The sequence below is a fragment of the Blennius ocellaris genome (assembly GCF_963422515.1).
Source record: "Blennius ocellaris genome assembly, chromosome: 19".
Classification (NCBI taxonomy): domain Eukaryota; kingdom Metazoa; phylum Chordata; class Actinopteri; order Blenniiformes; family Blenniidae; genus Blennius; species Blennius ocellaris.
The window spans coordinates 22,771,378-22,790,626 of record NC_137668.1 but is presented as its reverse complement, the minus strand read 5'-3'; the positions used below and the strand labels follow the sequence as shown (position 1 = coordinate 22,790,626).

General features: G+C 45.2%; 1 protein-coding gene across 1 annotated transcript in view; it reads right to left on the bottom strand.

Annotated features, from left to right (window-relative positions):
• LOC308144074 (partitioning defective 3 homolog) overlaps window positions 1-19,249 on the bottom strand; it is a gene marked incomplete at its 5' end in the record, with an annotated part of 381,275 nt that overhangs the window by 78,983 nt on the left and 283,043 nt on the right. The window contains 2 exons of the mRNA XM_080515105.1: window positions 10,110-10,415; window positions 18,809-18,937. Of these exons, the coding sequence (XP_080371231.1) occupies window positions 10,110-10,415; window positions 18,809-18,937 (435 nt within the window). The remainder of the gene's footprint in view (window positions 1-10,109; window positions 10,416-18,808; window positions 18,938-19,249) is intronic.

Genomic DNA, 19,249 nt, shown 5'->3' with positions numbered 1-19,249 from the left:
GCCTGAGGCAGTGCTTCTATTTCACTGTAAATATCTGTATACAACTGTTTTTTCAGTCCCGTTTTGATACATTTTAGTTAATTATAGTTTAGATTTACTTTACAAGTAAACAAAATGATTCGTTAACCATGTCTGTGACTTTTATAGTCAATAAATCTATGTTTTTACCACCCGAATTTGTAATTGTATGGTGTTTTTAGATCCACTGTTTTAATACAATATGCCAAAGTGATGAAAATACTTCAGAAATGCATTTATGAGGTTTTCCTGAACAAAATGACACCAAAAAAGGCAAGGTTTAAGGATTTTATATAAAGGAAAAATCAATTGTAGTGAAAAACGGCACAAAATGCTTCAGGCCCCAGAGGGTTAAATTATAAAATAGTTTTGATTTAGTGCTCAATAACCACTGACTACGTAACATTTTGCAAAGTAAAAGTGACTTTTTTTTACATTTATGACAATAAAAAATTAATAAAAATACCACAATCCTATAAACCTTGTATTTCAACAAAATGACCCATATAGGGTTAATGCCTTACTCTGTATCTTTATGAGGTGTGTCTGTTCATTCTCAGTGTGAGATGAGTTTTTTTTTGTCTTCTGTTGTGCCTCGTTGAGGCTCCACTTGGTTCTGATGGGCCGGATTCCAGAAGGCTCCGTATTCAATGATGCCGAGCCGAGTGTAAATGAGTATTTTGACACCGGCCTAATTATCGAGCAAGACGCGGCCGTTGCTCGGAGCAAATGACCCTACAACTTAATCTGCGACCGGCCGACATCAGCCCGTGCATCCCCGGACTACGAGGAGCGCTCCCACTGGGGAGACGAAAGAACGACGACGAGGGAGACATTTAACCCTGCAGCACAATTACTACACACTTTGGCCTTGTACAATACCAACATGCAACATTCCAGCTTTTTTATGTGATATTTAAAGGACAAACCGTCTCTTCTACTTGCTCATGTGGTTGTTTTTCTGTAAAAAAAAGTGCCTTGAGACGACTGTTGTATTTGGCTTTATCTATAAATAAAACTGATTTGAATTAAAATTCTAATTGTTCTTTTAAAATCACGACCCTTTATAACAGGACTTAATATCCGAGATGACCCCCCCCCCCCTCCCCCGCCCCCCCCCGCCCCCCCATTGGGTTGGTCCGTCTTCATTATTCTCAATTAGAGCACTAACTCACACGCTCACCGTGACACTAATTTCACTCCCACGCAGGCGACACTCCGAGGAAATAATGGAAAAAATGCTGACAGATGTCAGACGCAAACAAAGCAGGCCTCCGAGGTTGTGGGAATAAAAAATGTGATACAGTCAGCGTTGACTCTTCAGGTCCTGTTTGACTTGGCAAGGCAGCGGGAGGCGAGGAACCAGATGCAGACGGACGAAAGGAAAAAAAACAAAACAAAAAAAAAAAACACCCAGGACTCAAAGAGACGCCCAGGAGTTGGTTAAAATGTAATTAGTGACTGCTAATGTACGAGTCTCATTACAGCAAACTTGTTCTTTGATGCTAGACATATCAATTTTATCCCCTCGAGAGCGCCAAGAAAAACATTATTAGGGACTTACGAGCCGTTATTAAAGTCTTAACGCAGATGCAGGGGTCGTAAAAGATTCATTTGCTTACCAATGAATTATTGAGAGGTAGGATTTAATCAAAGCTACAGATGTTGCAGTCAGAAAGTGTTGTTAATCTGCCTTTGATTGCGTCTAAATGAAAATATAGACAATAAAAAATCACGGAGACTGATTGTTGATTGCGGAGTTAATTACAGGCGGCGAATAAGCGATGGCAAACAATGAAAAAGTGATTACTTGTGAGTGGCTCCGCGATCGCGCGTCTGAGGTGGAGGAGAACCCACACCCTCCATCTGCATTACTCTAATGGAGCCATCCAGTCGTCCATTCAGCACATAACACAACCAAATGATCGTGTGGATCCACTGGAATGCGACTGTTATGGTTCCTCATCCAAAACCGATGATGGGGGGGGTGATAAAACAATAAAAGTAAAAAGGCAGAACGAGCAGTAAGGCCACTTTTTCACGACATTGCCAGAGCGGGAAGCACTTCTTCTTTTCTCCTTGGATCATCGTTGATGATGATGTTGAACGTAGGATGTTTGAGGTTAACTGTGATAAAAAAAGAAAGGCTTCAATGCTTCAGTCATGTTGTATTGTGATATATAACACAACTGTGCTTTAATAGGGATTTTACAAAATGCAACACTAAAAGGAATAAGTCGGCACGGCACGGCACGGCACGGCACGGCACGGCACGGCACGGCACGGCACGGCACGGCACGACACGACACGACACGACACGACACGACACGACACGACACGACACGACACGACACGACACGACACGACACGACACGACACGACACGACACGACACGACACGACACGACACGACACGACACGACACGACACGACAAGACAAGACAAGACAAGACAAGACAAGACAAGACAAGACAAGACAAGACAAGACAAGACAAGACAAGACAAGACAAGACACGACAAGACACGACAAGACACGACACGACACGACACGACACGACACGACACGACACGACACGACACGACACGACACGACACGACACGACACGACACGACACGACACGACACGACAAGACAAGACAAGACAAGACAAGACAAGACAAGACAAGACAAGACAAGACAAGACAAGACAAGACACGACACGACACGACACGACACGACACGACACGACACGACACGACACGACAAGCCTTTATTGATCTCACAATGGAGAAATTTACTTGTAACATTCTGCTCTTAAGGACACTCATGAGGAAAGGAAAGACAAGGAATGTGCAAACAGTTAGGAAAGAATAGAGGTATCTTATATACAATGACTAGCAAATAGGACTAAAAAATAAGATTAAAAAAACTATAATAAAGTATAATAAGTTCTAAGGGGAGCAAAATATACAGTAGGATGAGATACAAGGAACATAAACTATGATGATGGGGGGGGGGGGGGGGGGCGGCAAAGTGTAGAATAAAGTACAATAAACATACTATAGTAAAAAAACACAATACCAGTGTTGGCAGTGCAGGTTCAGTCCTAACAAGTGGTCAATTAGTGACGTAGATAAAGTGACGTAGATAAAGTGGTAAATAGGCATGAAAACTACCATTGAGCGAGATCAAACAGAGTTTTCTAATAAAATGTTGTAAATGTATGTTTTTAAAATTGTATAAATATAAAATTAGCCAGCTTATCATAAACGGCTTGATAAACACAGACTTTTACTTCACTTTTACTTGTTTTAGCAAAACTACAGATGTTTTGTACCTCGTCTTTTCAGGCTGTTGATGAATGAGTGAGTTATGACTGAATATAGATTGATAACTGAAGTTTTTTTTGGGACTTTTTGTCTTCTCCCCTTTCATTTTAAACGCCCGTGCGTTATTTTCACATTTTAAAAGATTTGTTCATGAGATACGAAGAGTCATGCTGATTTTCTGAACTCGGATGTCAAATTTATAAAGTATCTTGTATAAGTGTAAAATATAAACCCGTATTTGTCTTTATTTATTTTTTTTTTTTTTTAATATCCGTGTAACTGCTCCTCCTCGCTTGTTGCTCATCTAAGTTGCGGTAATCTGAGGGTTCAGGCTTCCTGTAGGTCACATCCAGCGGGCGACTCCCTCGGTCTCCCGGAGCCTTTCCGGCTGTTATTAAGGGATTGGATGATCCCCACCTCCTGTGATTGACATCTGTCACTTTGGGGGGGGGCTCCTGACCTTTCGCTGCGCGGCCGTGGAGCCGCGGTGTGTGTGTAACAGCGTGCGACCGGCGCCTAGCGCGGCGCGAATGTGCTTTTTAAAGAGGATTTATGGAAGCGAGATCTCCATCCTGTAACCCTCCAGTGACAGCCGGGCGAAAAAAAAAAAAGAAAAAGAAGAAGAAAACAAGGTTGTCTGTCCCTCTCTTGAAAGCCAAACCAAATCCACATGCCGATACGTCCAGGGCTCGGCGAAGGCCAGAGATCCATACGTCCAAAGGGAAGATGTTGCCATAGCGACTATCAAACATAAACAAAGCCTCCTTCCAGGGGGGGGAAGCCAGTTAAACAAAGCAAACTGTGTGTGTGATGGTGGTCAGTGATAAGCATGATGCTATTGATTGTCGATACTCGGTGTGCAGGGATACAGTAAAAACGCCTCGGCAGCCTTGTGAAAGATTATCTTATTACCTCTTTAGCGCCGGAGGGAACGTTGTCGGCCGGCTGCTGAAGAATTTCTTGTGGCGGTTGCGCAACGTTTTCGTCAATTAGAATCTCAACTCTGATGCATTTTGTTCCCACATTCTGTCCAAAGTTCCCTCCGATCATCTGCAAGCTATTTTTGTTTTATCTTATTTTACAATCTTGCAATTTGGTATAATACAATTTAGGACAGAAATATGTGCATATTAACTTTTTTTCTTTTTTTAAAGTCATCTCTCAAATTCTTTGCTTTCAACATAACCAAGAAGCGTAAAATCAACTTTGTGTTATCTTCACTTCTTCTCATTTCTTGGAAACAAACTCACATTTCAGAGATCTGATGTCCGAGCCTCAAATTCAATTTCTGTATTTTAGTTTTGTTGTTTGTTTTGCAGAGAAAAAGGATAAGCTGTTGCATGTGCAGTGATCCGATATGAAATATGCACCACATGTTCAACACTTTTTTTTTTTTCCCCTATTTTGCGCCTCTTGCTGCTTTGCATATCTTGCGTATGCCAGCCCAGCTGCACGTCGGTGATATTTGTCTTGCTGCCTTTGAGATATAATAATAATATAATAATATTCAACGCTGCTTCTTGTTGCTCCGAGGCTTTCTATTTACGCTTTTGCAGAAAGGAGCCTGAAACACATCCTGACTCGAGACTCCTGTCACTTGCCCATCAAAACAAACGCAAACAGTCATTTGCATTCTTAAATTAAACCTAATGGAACTTTCATTGTGTGGTATAAAGCGTCGACACAACAGAATTTGCAATCACTTCCCGACTAATCCACGTATCAAGACACCGACTGCACTGAGAACTTTTGATTTACCTTTTACTTGTACGACTTGGAGTCTTCACTCTCTAATCCCGCTGCCTGCCACTGAACCCTATAATCTATTCTGAGACTGCGGAGATGACACGAATTTCCTTAACCAAAGACGGGGGGGGTAAAAAGGAAATAGATGGGAGCGTATTCGTGGAAGGCTTCCCATTTCTGGCTGTCAGTCAGCTTTCAGTGTGAAAGACAAGAATGGGCAGCGTTTAACCCTGACCTGGATACGGTTACTTATTCCTGAGGTGGGCCCCGGAGAAACACGCTCTGATCAAAGGGGCAGATTAAAGGTAGTATTTTAGAGGAAATCCGAGTTACTTTCTGAGAGAATTGACCCAACAAAAGTTAGAACTCTGGAGGCTGGGACATTTTTCTGTTGTGCCGCCTCTGGGCATATAAGTTAAATTGTCTTATTTTCAGCCTTGTTTTCACCAAGGCACAACTAGAACACTTTATTTAACCCTTTGGGGCCTGAAGCATTTTGTGCCGTTTTTCACTACAATTGGGATTTTCCTTTATATCTCAGATATAAAATTCTTAAACTTTGCCTTTTTTGGTGTCATTTTGTTCAGGACAACCTCATAAATGCATTTCTGAAGTATTTTCATCACTTTGGCATACTGTATTAAAACAGTGGATCTAAAAACACCATACAATTACAAATTCGGGTGGTAAAAACATAGATTTATTGACTATAAAAGTCACAGACATGGTAAACGAATCATTTTGTTTACTTGTAAAGTAAATCTAAACTATAATGAACTAAAATGCATCAAAACAGGACTGAAAAAACAGTTCTATACAGATATTTATAGTGAAATAGAAGCACTGCCTCAGGCGTTTTTGTAAAACTATTTACAAAAGGTCACACATGTTTTTCCTCATATCTCCGCTTTTATTTGGGCGATCAACATCATTTAAAAACGAGCTTGTAGTTTTATATCTGCACTTTTGACACGGATTGAAACACTGGACCAGACGACGCTGTGCTGTGACGCTACTGCCTTTTCAAACGGTCATGTGACGAGGACGCACCGGTGAGTCCGCAGGCCCCAGAGGGTTAACTTCAAATGGTAAATGGATTTCTTTTATTTCACTCCCATTTTTTTTTTTTTGTCTTTAACTGCTGGAGCGGTTCCGAAGCGCTTTACATCTTCAGTCACATTCACATGCCAATGGCAGCAGTTGCCATGTGAGGTAATTAATTCATCCATTTAGTTCAGCTAGTTTGTTTTTACATTGGATAAAATAAACTAACAGAAAAAATACAATTTCAATAGAATCTTGAACAAAACTTTTCACATTTCTGAACGAAAGGAAGCAGAAAGACGATTAAAGTTATACACTCTGCCCCTTTTTCTTAAATAATATACAATTAACAAAGAAAATGACTATACCATTTATTTATATACATTTTTCTTTGTCTTTCTTTAAATATTTTATTCAATCAGTTATTTATTTTATTTATTTGTATTTCATTTTTGCGCAATAATGCACTTTGTATTTTGTATTTTCTTAGATCCACAACTTAAAATAAACCCTTTTGTTAAAAAAAACACTAATTCTCCGACGTCTTTTCTTTGTATTTCAATAATAACCTGGTTTTAATTACTTTTTTTTTTTTTTTTAAACCTATTATGTGTTTTAGAATCATTTCAGTCCTTATCCAGATTGTTCCATAACTGGACCCTTTTTTACTTTTACTTTATTCCGAATGCAACAAGTAGAAGATGTAAACATGAAACGGGAACGGATCCTAGATGTGGAGCGCGGAGACGCCGCGGTCTCGCCTGTTTGTTGGGAATGGCTGGCGCCCCGTTTCCTTGAGAGGCTTGTCTTGCAGTAGAGCGCCGCATCAGACCTGTGTCACGTTCTGTCCCAGACAGATGACGACGCGTCTCGGATTCTATCAGACACCGTTGCAGAAGCGTACCAAAATCAGATCAACACCTGGCTGGAAAAAAAAAAAAAAAAAAAAGCCAAGGCATTTCTGCATTTCAAAGAATGTCAGACACAAGAACATCATCGACACTCTGGGGGAACTTTCAAAAGTGAGACCACATGCACGCGTTGCACCGCGAATCAATTTAACGAAGTGGTGAAGACGGTCAAACACCAAGTACGGAGTTTATTTACAGACAGACACCCAGTCTAATGACAGTCTGAAGATACTGAGTGGAAAAACAAAGCAGTGATGAAGAAGTGATGTTGAGGGTAAATATCATATTGTACTAAAAAATAAAAAGTGAAGCAAAGAAGAGCGAAGGGTCTTTGCTCAATCAACCTGATCAATACATTAAATCAACTGGTTGCGCTGTGGAACAGCCGGTGCGGAATCGCTCCAAAAAGAAGTTATATATATAAAAACAAACATAAGTGACACCAGCACTTTACTTCGGCCAGCTGCCATCACCTGTTACAGCGTTGTGAATGACATTATACGGGAATATCACCATGAAAGGAGCAATCCCCTGATTATCACATGACCTGGAGAAACATGGCAGAACTGTGTAACCCTTGTCTGGGGAAACTGGTTCCACACACCAAGTAAACAGACTTGAATTGAGTTGAAATTAACCGACAGTCGCTCCTTTACGACTTCTCTGAAGGGCAGACCACTGGACTTTGAATCTATATTTTTCCTCCAATGGAGCTGAGCAGACAACAAGACAACACCCGGCGTTCCCAGGAATGGTTGTTTTACACCCAGACAGCCAATTAGAGCTCCTCCTGGGCCTTTCCGTCCACATGCATGCAATTGCCAGTCACTGTACAAAGTTAAGAGTTTAAGCATCTTGGACTGATTTTGGCCTCATGTGTGCCTTCACTTTACGACATTATAAAGCCGCTCACCCGTGACTCGGCCGGGGCTTGCGGAGCCGAGCTGGTGTTTATTCACTGCCGTCCATAAGATGAGGATGCAGCTGGATAAATAGCCCCGGTGCGAGTGTCCCTCCCTAATAGACCTTTGGTAATGGAGCCCTAATGGGAAGGTCACTGTGACTGTAAAAGCTGGAATGAGTCAGACCTGAGCCCATAAAAAAAAAAAAACCCTCAGAGATACGAGGACCCCCGGTTGCTGTGGGCGTCCAGAGATCTTGCCCGCTTTGCCGTATCGGGTTTTACTGTTCCTCTGTGGGACCACGGTACAACAAAAGCTCATTTGACAGTTTATTACTTACCTCCGCGTTATTAGAACTGGCAGCTCCGGTGGTGTTTTGACAATGCTGTCAGAATCAGTAAAACTGAAGGGCACCGATAGAAAATCAAGGTTTTATTTACGTTCGGTTGTGTTAAAGCCTCATAACAAAAATGTAAATATCACTTTTCACCCTAAAAAAACCTGTTGCCTGGAATTAGCTCTGCCCGTCGCTGAGTTTTACACGAAAGCCCGCCAGACGTAAACACCCCGGCACAGCGTTTCTCCTTGCAGGTTGTTTAGTTTCACCTTATTAAAAAAAAAAAAGAAAAAAAAAAAAAAAGAAAAGAAAAGGTAGACATGGCAAAATGGAATGACCTCATTTCTCGACAGGCAGCTGACAAGTCAGCCCCCTCTCCCCCGTCAACCCGGGGGCTCGGGTGACTGGCGCTCTGGATGCCGCCATTCCACGGCGACAACCTGACAGGTGGCGGGTGCTCGGCGGGGATTCGCGGGAAACGGGCGTGAGACAAAGCGTCACCTTTTGAAAACCGCAATTTGATTGACTGCTGCTCCCATTACCCAGTCGAGTTTTGCAAAGCTCCTCCGAGCACGGGCGAGAGAGAGTCATGAGGAGGAGGAGGAGGAGGAGGAGGAGGAGGAGGAGGAGGGAGGATGAAGAAGATATGGAGCTCAACATTGCACAGCCCTTGATGTCTCCTGCAACTCAGCAGCGCCAAAGGAGTCTGGCAAGCACCGAGAGCGAAAACAAGCCTGAAATCCTCACCCAAAGAAATGCTGTGGCATGTTTCTCTCTCTCTCTCTTTTTTTTTTTTCATTTTCTCCATTCAGTCAAAAATCTGCAGCTTGCGTGGTTTTTAAAATTGGATTATAAGGCTCCTAATGCATTCTCGGAAGCTAATAAACAGGTCGGGCTTTTCATCTCAGGAGAAAGTTAGTGAGGATTTTCCACAACACATGCCAGGGGTGTCAGGGGCCAAAACTGGCCGATGATAAGCCCCAATCTGACCCGTCAAACCGTCACACCGTCAAGTAAATGGTAAATATTCCCAATGACACATTGACTTTGTCTTAATAGTAGCGACAAAACACAGAGAGCCAAGCTGAGATATCGTGACGTAAACTAGCATTAGCCTCAAAGCCATGCTGTTGGGGTGATATTGCAAAAACACCCATAATGCAACAGCAAGAGGAGAAGTTTGCGCATATTTCACTGTATTTTGCACCAGAAGGTTTCATTAAAATCGACTGAGATCGTAGTAATCTTTCGGAGTAATTGTTTGGTTTTGTGATCATTTTGCCATTTTCATCACGTATACTCTGCACGACAAAGAAAAGGGGTCTAATTATGCAAAATTCACTGTCTAAAGGTTTTCCAACAGTAATAATCGTCCCCCATACCCCATAAAAAAAAAACAAAAAAAACAAAAAAAAAAACCACAGATGCAAAACGTAGCTTCCTGAGAAGCTGTCTGCGAGGTCGGGGAGGATTAACTTTGATGCAAGGATTAACGTGAAAGAAACAAAACGGCGTGATATTAAAATTCTGACACGTAGAAAATGACTGTTGTTGCTCTGCTCTGTGTGCGAATTTCATCCGCTTGCGTGGCGAGCGAGACGCGCCTCGTGGGACAAAAGCAGGCGATAAAGCCCCGCGTGAAATTCATTGTTTTTCCCGTGAACCGTGTGTCACCCCTGACAAGTGGAAGTGAACAAACACAATCGCACCGCTGCCTATACATTATAGATGAGGTGTAAATGAACCGCGCCGTCGTGAAGCCCCACCGCAAGGCACACGGCGAGTTAAGAGTCGTTCGGGTGAACAACAAAACGGAGCGCGTCGGAGAGGTTGGCGCCCCCTACCTGCTCGGAGCTGCCGGCCGTCCGTTGCGCGGCTTGTTGACTTGGGCGTACAGCGCCTCCAGGGGGGGGCCGTTGCTCTGGAGACCCGGGGGAGGCGGCGGCGGGCTCTGGGGACTCTGAGGCAGGTGGTAGGGATGGCTGTAAGGGTCGACGCTGCTGCTGTCCACCGACGAATCGAAGGAGCCTATGCCGGCATAAGTGTGCTCCTCGTCTGAGCTGAAGGTCCGGCTGACCACATCCTGGATCTCGGCGTACTCTCTTTCCTTTGCCTGCCGTTCCCGAAGCTCTCGTGTCTTGGCCTGTATCCTGAGACAAACACATGGAGGATAAAGTGTCCAGTCAGTAAGAATAAGGGTTTTAAAAACGCAGCCCAAGTGAGTAACAATGCTGGGAACGATAACTAAATCCTAATGAGCGCCGAAGGAGTGGGCTAAGTACACTGAGGTCCCGTTTACATGATGTTTTCAAGTGAAAACAGAAAACCTTTCTTGCGTTTTAGGCGTCCTTTTACCTGACGGTGCGTGGAGCAACTGAAAATCAACTTTTTTTTTTAAACTCTGATGTAAACGGGAGAAAATACTTCTTTTGAAATGCTGCTACTGCGCAGGCACAGTACATGGCAAGTAGTTATTTTCCCTTCATTTTTTTTGGCCAAAACTTTTGCTATTAACTTAGTTATACTTGTTTTTTCTCAAGCTTCTACAAAACAACCATATCAATGTCCCCAATTAAAAAAATGGAAACTAAGACTAATATCTATGGTTGTTTGAAGTAACAGTGAAAACATTATTACAAATCAGTCATTGCTGATTTACCTCCACAATCAAACCAAAATGCAACGTTAGCAGGGATCAAATGCGCCACAATAAATCAATAAAACGATATCTGATCATTCTAAAGACATAGAGGGGCAATTGTGAGAGGGAACATCAAAAGAGGAAGCGACGAGCCTTGAATAATACTCTGGCGGAGCTTCAGAGACGTTTGAGGCAACGTTCATCTCAGATATTGATCAGGTTACACTTGAGAAAAAGTGAATTTTCATCCCATTCAAAGTATGGAAGGCATTTCCTCTCCACTGAAGGAAGCCATGCCGTTTTTATTTAAATATGTTTCTTTAGACGCCAAGAAAAGGTGGGAGGGGCACAGTCGGAGCCCCCCCCCCCACCCTTCCTCTCCCTCCATGCTGCGCCTCTCCCCGGGACAGCTTCCACACAACGGAGCCTTTCACGGGCTCCTTCCTGCCTCGGAGAGGAGCTTCATGTGAACGCCCGTCTGTCGGCGGCTAACGAGGCTCGGTCGCGGCGCGGCGCGGGGAGCCGGCGCTCAGGAAGGTGGACGGCGGGGAGAAAAGAGGAGGGAGGGAGGGAGGTGAGGAGTTGACCTCCCACCGCGGTGACCCTGGCAGAAGCCACCAGTCCGCTCACTGGTTCCAGATGTTGTGTGTGTGTGTGCTGCACACTGGGACGCAAGCACGCTACCTCCCACCGGCGCTTCCCTGTTACCTCGGGTCATAACTGACCTCTGACCTCCCGCTGCTGCTCCTCTGAGATGATTGATGGGTTAAGAACCCCCCCCCCATCGAACCCCTTCTCCTGTGTCTGTGTATTTTAATAACAGTAATCACATTTGAAACAATCACCATTTTTCAGTGCCGGATTAACCCAATTCCCACATCCTACCCATAGACTCTCCTTGTTTATTTTTAGCCGTCGAAAATCCCATTTTCTCAGCATTATCTGCAGAATGGGATTTTGATGGAGGCCTGATGCAATGTTGCATGATGTGCAGTCATCTGTGAAGCCCCGGAGTCGTCTGCGTACTGTCGCATGCCAGGTACACTATGGAACCCATCAACTCGCTTGAGCAGATTCACTTTTGCTCGTGTCAGGAAATAAGAAACAAGCCTGGAAGAGACAGGAAGGTAAAAAAAAAAAAAAAAAACACAAACTCCCAGAAGCCCTTTCACCCGCCATCTGGCTGAAGTGATGTCAGCTCCATGCCAGGAAGGAGCCAGACAATGATGTTACCACAGGTTCACAGAAGTCCTCTGAGATCTCAGGACCCTCTAGCATTTTTACAGACTAATCAGATTCATGAAGAAAATAATATTGACATTCGGGATGAGATAATGGCCTTGGCCAGACTGGCGACATCAAACTAAATCAGAGAGACTTCTTGTCCAGGCCTCAGGAGTCTGACATGGATGAGGGTGATGGGTGCATAAAAAATAAAAGGGGGGATAAGAACAAGTAAAGTCGCCAAAACTGTGAGTCATAACACTGGATCCTCCAGCTTTTTCCGTCTGTGTGCTTTACGTTTCCCTCAGAGAGAAGCCGTGGCTGCTCGCGTTGTCGAGGGAATCGCTGTGTGTTTGTGTGAGGGTGTGGAGAAAACATATCCACAATCCCAACCTGTCGCTCTGATGTGACAGGCCAATTCCAGCCCGATTTTTGGGCTGTCAGGAAGAAAAACTGGGCAATCATATGGTGTTAGGTTTCCACGGCCGGCCGTGTGGCAGCAGGCCTCTCTGCGCCGAGCCCATATTTAAAAGGAGTGTTCCAAAGTTCACTCCAGAGATTACTGCTACACAAGCCTGAGTGTTGCCAAGAAACCGAAGGGTCCAGACGTGTAGCTAGACTCTGTAATATATACATCATTTTGGTAATCGACAACAGCGACCAGTGTTGGCACAGATGGCTAACGTGGGTCGCTTCGCAGAATCAGAAAACAATTACCGATGAATTACCATTTGAACACTCAAGTACCGAATCTTTCCTACATATCGAGAATCAAACTACCAAGTATTCAGCAAATGTCTCTACATTTTTCAAAAGTTCCACTTTAGGCAGTGAAAAAGGGATCATATTGTTGTGTTTTGGGAGTCTGTTTACGTGACATAGCTGCTCGTGGCCACTGAAAATGCGACTTTCTGAGAACTGCTCCCAAGGTGGAAGATTTTGACACCGTTTTAACTCTAAAATGCAACTTTTCTGAGATGGACGAAAACAAGAACATTTGCCGTCAGAGTGACGCGACTGTCATGAAGATCCGCGTACTCCCATTGTTAACGTGCTGAAAACGACATCTTCTTCTATGCAAACAGACCTCGGTTTCAAAACGTTGCCGTGTCAACGCCAAACTTTTCTGAAAACCTGAAGCTTTGTTGCGTTTGGCCATTTCCACACAAACTGAACCCTGCAAAGTTCCACCTTGGGAATCGTTTTCCATTTTCGCTTGAAAAACACTGTTGTGTAAATGCTGCAGGTGCTTGCAGGTGTGAATGACTTTTCCAATCCTGAAATCAACTGTTTTTATGCTGACATTCTTTGTTTTATAGATATATATTCCTCTCTAAAACAGCATTAACATAAACATTTTCTATCTTGAGAGTAGCTTCGTGATTATTTACAGCAGGGTATAGATAGATATATAAATAGAGATGTGATGACTTCACCTCTTCTGGCTGCAATCAAACGTGTTCAGTTTCCTCACAGGTACTAATTTCAACTCCAGGAGTTCAGAAACACATCGAGTGAGCAACCGGAATACTGGTAGCAGTCAAGATCAGAGTTTGAGAGCACTTTTCCTACCGCCTAATATGCTCATTAGGAGCAAACCTCAGACACACCTGCCAACTGTGTTCTTCTCTAGCAACCTGCCCACCCCCCCCCCTTTAGAGAACACCCCTGCACTGCACCACACATACTCCATTAGCCAATTAATGGTGCAGCGTGTTAACATTAAGGGAAGTGCTACCCACACTAAACACATTATTACTATACAGCCCCAATTACCAGCCCTCCTCTTTTCTCAGTCTACGAGTTAGCGAAGGGGGCACGGCAGCTTTTAACGTCGTCAGTCTGGGGAGGATTTATGTCGGGGAAGGGACGGACGAGGCAAAAGATGTTCACTGCGGGCCCGCGGTGGATTTTTATCCTAATTGCGAGGATGAAACAGGTACGGATGCATCGCTGTGACAACAACGCTGTGGCGTTTCTGTTCCTCATAACAGGAAGGAAGGAAGGAATTTCCTCCGGGCCAAGAGTCAGTCTAGACGGTTTGAAGCCGAGGCTTTCGGGGCAGGTGAAGTTCAACCTCTGAGCCGCTGACTGGCTCCGTCAGATGACGCTGCATTTCCCCTTTAGGGCTGCAATCCATTCAACGTTGCCTAAAAGATACAGAAAGGCTATACGTTGATGCAACCCACCTACGCATAGCCTCTATCTGCACGTTTGGCACGCCACAGAATGCAAGGGGGGGATGTACACAAACCATGAGGGCTGTGATGCTAGTAGCTAGTAGTAGCTAGTAGTGCTAGCAGCTCTGCGCTTTCATGCAGTCTGTTGACGGCGTTGAACTACTTCGCGGCTATTACATAGACGCTACTGTGTACCGTAGACACTGCAGTATACCGGCGCCTTGACGTGACATCGTTTCCGTCATCGTTGTTCGAGGTCAATTTCGGCGTACGTACGGTGAAACGACAGCCACGTCGAAGCGCGGCGCCAAGAAGCGAGAACCGGCGGGAGAGACGTGGCAACGTGTCGGCTTAAGTCACTTCCTCCGCGCGCCGCGAGGAACTCTCGCAGTTAATCTAAAGGGGCTGTTGTTTTGGACGAACAAAGCAAACAGACTTTTTCTCCATATGTTTGTCAATCTTTTATCTACCCGAAGGAGACGAGGGAAAAGAAAAAAACAAAACAAAACAAAACAAAAAAACAAAAACAATAGGGGGGTGGGGAGAGGGGACGAGGAAGTGTGGGGGTTGTCTTTACTCTCAAACATTCATTTTGAAGTCAACACACTGAGAAGTTTGAAAGGCTGCCTCTTCAATATGCATTGTTGCCGTGCTGGATGAAACAGAATGTGTTTGCTCTCTCGCTCTCTCAACCAGCTGCCTTGAATGGATTTTTTTTCTTCTTCTTTTCAGTCCCCCCCCCCCCCCCCCCCCCATCAAAACATGCTCCATTGTTCTGAAGTGCAGATGGAGGGCAGAATGTAACTGAATCTAATCTAAGTGCAGCAAATGACTCCCGAGTGTAGAATCGCAAAAAAAAAACTTCCAAAAAGCTGCACTGATGCTCTTCTGGCCCCCGAACGGCGTCGCGCAATCACCAGGATAATTGCCCCACGTTTTCTCGCGTTAATTCACGGTGTCATAATAATCGCATTAGCTTTCTGTAGGTATCAATATAATTACCAATGTAATCAGACTTTACAATCAGCCAGCTTAGCTTCCTTTGAACTCTCTATGCAAATGAGACTCCAGTAGGTGAGTGAAATAATGAGACGGTTCGACAAAGTGGCACGACAATCAGTGGAGCAAGGGGAAAAAAAAAAAAAAAAAAAGTCTTCTTTGCAGCAAATCACATTTCTTCTCTATCGGTGGCATAAAGTGTTTGTAAGATGGAAACAGACTAAGTAAAGTTTAAAGTGAAAACGGTAAACTTTTATTGGTGTCCGTTTACATGACAATGATGCTCGGAGTCACGGAGAATGCAACTTTATGAAAAAGCAGTCTCGGTGGAAATGAAGGAAAATGCAGCTTTCTGAAAGGTTCATGCGCATCACGGCTGCAATAAATAGTTCTTCTGCACATGGGCGATTAAAAGACAATAACAGCAGTGGGCAGCCTCCAGAAAGGTATGACTCACAGTCTATATTCTCCTAGAATGTCCAAGTACTCGCCATTGTTAATGTTTATGGCGTATTGTTCTCTGCCTGTGTGGCTCCATTACAAAAACAAATAACACCCACTAGTGACCTGGCATGAAAACTATATAATTTTCAAAACATAAACACACAAAATTTCTTAAATGAAAACACTAAAATAATCAGTTTTCACTTAAAATGTTGTAAATGTTGCCTAAAGGGAAAAGCAACTTCTCTTGATTTAAAAACAAACAAGCTGCTCATTCTCATGCCCGTCCAGGTCTGTGCTCTGTTTAAAGTCAACAACGCTGACTGTTCCATAAGCCTCTGTTGGGTTCTGTTTGTTTAGCCTGGGCAACAACAAAAAAAAAGGAGGAAGCAAACTGCTGTCGAGGAAAAGAAAAAAAAAAAAAAAATCAGAGCTGATGCGCCGCGGCCTGGGGAGCGAGCGAGAACAAGAAGAGTGGCAGTGGAGTGCCGGCCGCTGATTAGAAGCCAAGCGGAGCAGCGCAGATAAGAGAGAATGGACATCATAATCAGCTGCCACAGAGAAAGACGGAAAGAATGGAGTTGAGTCCGGGCGGAAAATGAAGAAGCAAGGTTGTCAGGTCGGCTTTGTGCACGGCGCCCACTTTGGCCGAGAAAGAAATAGCCTGGGCCCGAGCGAGCGTGGAGATAAGTCAGACAACGACACAGCCCGCCCTTGTGTTCCTCCACCACTCTTTCCCCTCGGACCCCACGGCTTTGCATGAATGAGGACCGCGGCCACACAGGGGCCAATCAGAGCGCTTGTTGTTTCCGCGGCCCTCTCAACGTGAGCCAGTCAGGCGTCGGCGGCGTCCTGGGTCGCCGTCTGCCGGCGAAAAGGATCCGGAATAATGGGCAGCTTCCGCCGAGCCGAAGGCAGATTAATATCAGCCGAACCACAGGTAACTCCGCGGCTCCGTGATGAGGCGGGAGGCGGCCGAATGAAAGCGGCCAGATTTCTAGCAAAAACAAACGCTGATGATAACCACCCTCCGTCAGCGCGCGCCGCACTCTGGTGATGAAGTCCAACTTTCATGTACTCCCTCCTCCATCACATTCAGACCATAACAGAGCGGCTTCACGGATTGTATCTGCAGAGGGACCACAGGCCAAACTGTAAATTGCGGGAATCATACCAAGGTCAGAGTTTTAAATATACGACCATAGCCGTAGCTAGCTTATTGCCGGGTAAAAGGGGCAGCTTTTATGCATTAATCTATTTCACCTCTTGTCTGACTCCTATTTTGAATCGCTAAAAGCCCCTGTCAAAAGTGTCCGCATGAATTAACGAGCGCTAACGTCGGACGAGCCGAGGGAGGGGGTCGTTTGGCTGTGGACCATCCCGGGTGCTGCTGTCGTACCAGCGTCGCGGAGGCGGTACAGTCAAATCTGTAATTTTATAAAAGCACTTTACGACGACATTCCATCTGTGTGTCAACATGGTAATCAATCAGATCGTACGCCTTACCTTGCTAACCAAATGAAGCACAGAGGGGATGTAATACAGTGCTACCCCCCCCCCCCCAAAAAAAAAAAAAAACACCCGTGGTAATGGATTTCTGAGACATGGTCCAGCTGAACCTTGAAGCTTTGAATATCGACTTGGCTTTGTGGCAGGTTGGTTTATTATTACCCGTCGCAATTTCCCTCAGGATTCCCTTTCCATTAACTGAGGGACAATCCTGGCTTGGCTGAGAGATGGGATTTGGGGAACAGGTACAGGATGGGGGGGGGGGGGACTGGGATTGGGACTCATGCAGGCAGAACGACACAAACAAGACGGGGAATGAGAATGTGCCGCCAGACAAAGTGGCAGATGAGGAAGTGGGCACTGACGGGGGTGGAAGGAGAAGAGGCAGGGACAGGATTTAAATGGGCAAACGCTCTACACATCTCGTGCCCGCCGAGCGTGCGTCGACTCGGCTGTTTAGCGTGACGGTTGTTTGGACGTCGCTCAAACGGGGGACAGATCTTGTGGGAGAAGCTGGCCTCCGGGGCGGCGCCGGGGGGAAATGTGTTGGGCCTTCAGCCAGGGGTCCCCCCCCCCCCCCCCGCCCCTCAATGGAGGCGGCCGTCACTCTGAATACCGGACAGAAACCTGGTCCTGCCTCTCCGGGCGAGGCTCTCCAGATGTTCCATTCAGTGGGGGGGGGGGTAAGAGGGCCTTTGTGACAGACTTCCTTGTTTCCCCACGCGCCGTTTGTGTTTGCGCTGTTTTGCAGCCGCCGTCCGATGCATTTCTCTGTGAGGGGGGGGGGGGGTGCCATCAAGCCCTATTGTTTCTATTCAATTAGCTGTCATTACCGACTGCAGTTTGATTACTGAGTTCATTTGGCCGATGGGGAACAATGGAGGCAGGAAGCTGTCTTTTCACGCAACGTCGCCAACGGTATTGTCTTGCCACACACTGGAGAGAATTAAATGAGGCTCATTTGTGAGGGATGAGGTATGTGTGAGTAAAACCAATGCCCAGCCTTATTCTCCCGGACCTCCACCACCCCCCCACCCCCCCACCTCCCCGCCCTGCCGTCTGCAAAAAAACATTGGGTAGAACTCGGAGCCAAGACAGGGCGGACAAAATGAAGAAACAGTGTATTCTTGGGCGATTAACAACCTGGGCAAAGCTGCAGGAGCAGACTAACGCCGGGCTCCATCGATTTCACTATTACAATGAGCGCCATTCAATCATGTCGAATCCACGGGGGCCTCCGAGGACCATTAGGAGGTCAGCGCCTCTGAATGGCACCAGCAACAACAATCCATAAATGATCTATTTAATGTCCTGATATAAAAGAAAGGGACGTTTCACAAATTGACATCCGAGTGCTTTCCCAGAATCACACAAGCTAGCTCTGCCATTTTGTTAATTAGGTAGTTTGCTAATTTTCCGGTCAGCAGCAGCAGTTTTTTTTTTTTTTTGTTGGGTTTTTTTTTCTCCTCCTCCACCCTCTTTTGTTCGGCCGGGACCTAATTGTCGAGGCTTTTAGCGAGGCATAGCTCTGTGTGTGTGCACTCACCTCTCTTGTTCGAGCCTCATCCGCAGCGTCTCCTCCTCCGTCGCTTGAACATCTTCAGCTTTAGACTTAGTGGAGTTCTTCCTCTCCACCCTGTCCTCTGGCTGATCATCCCTCCGGTGCTTACCAAACCTGAGAAAAAAGACAGGGAGGATTAAACTGAGGCCTGAGCTTTAATAATTTCAAAACCAATATGGATTTTTTTTATTTATTTCCCCCCCCCCCCCAGAGAAGTATGGCTCTTCCTGTGTCCAGAAAACTTCAGGTGAAATGCTCAGAAGGAAATTAAAGTGTCAAACTGTCAAAATCTCCAGATTGGGTTTGTACTGAGGAGACAGCTCGGGGGGGGGGGGGGGGCGTCGCAAGACGCCGGTTTTCTTATTGAAGGAATAACTTGGCGTCTCTTACAAAAATTCAATCAGAACACATCAAGCCATATGAAGA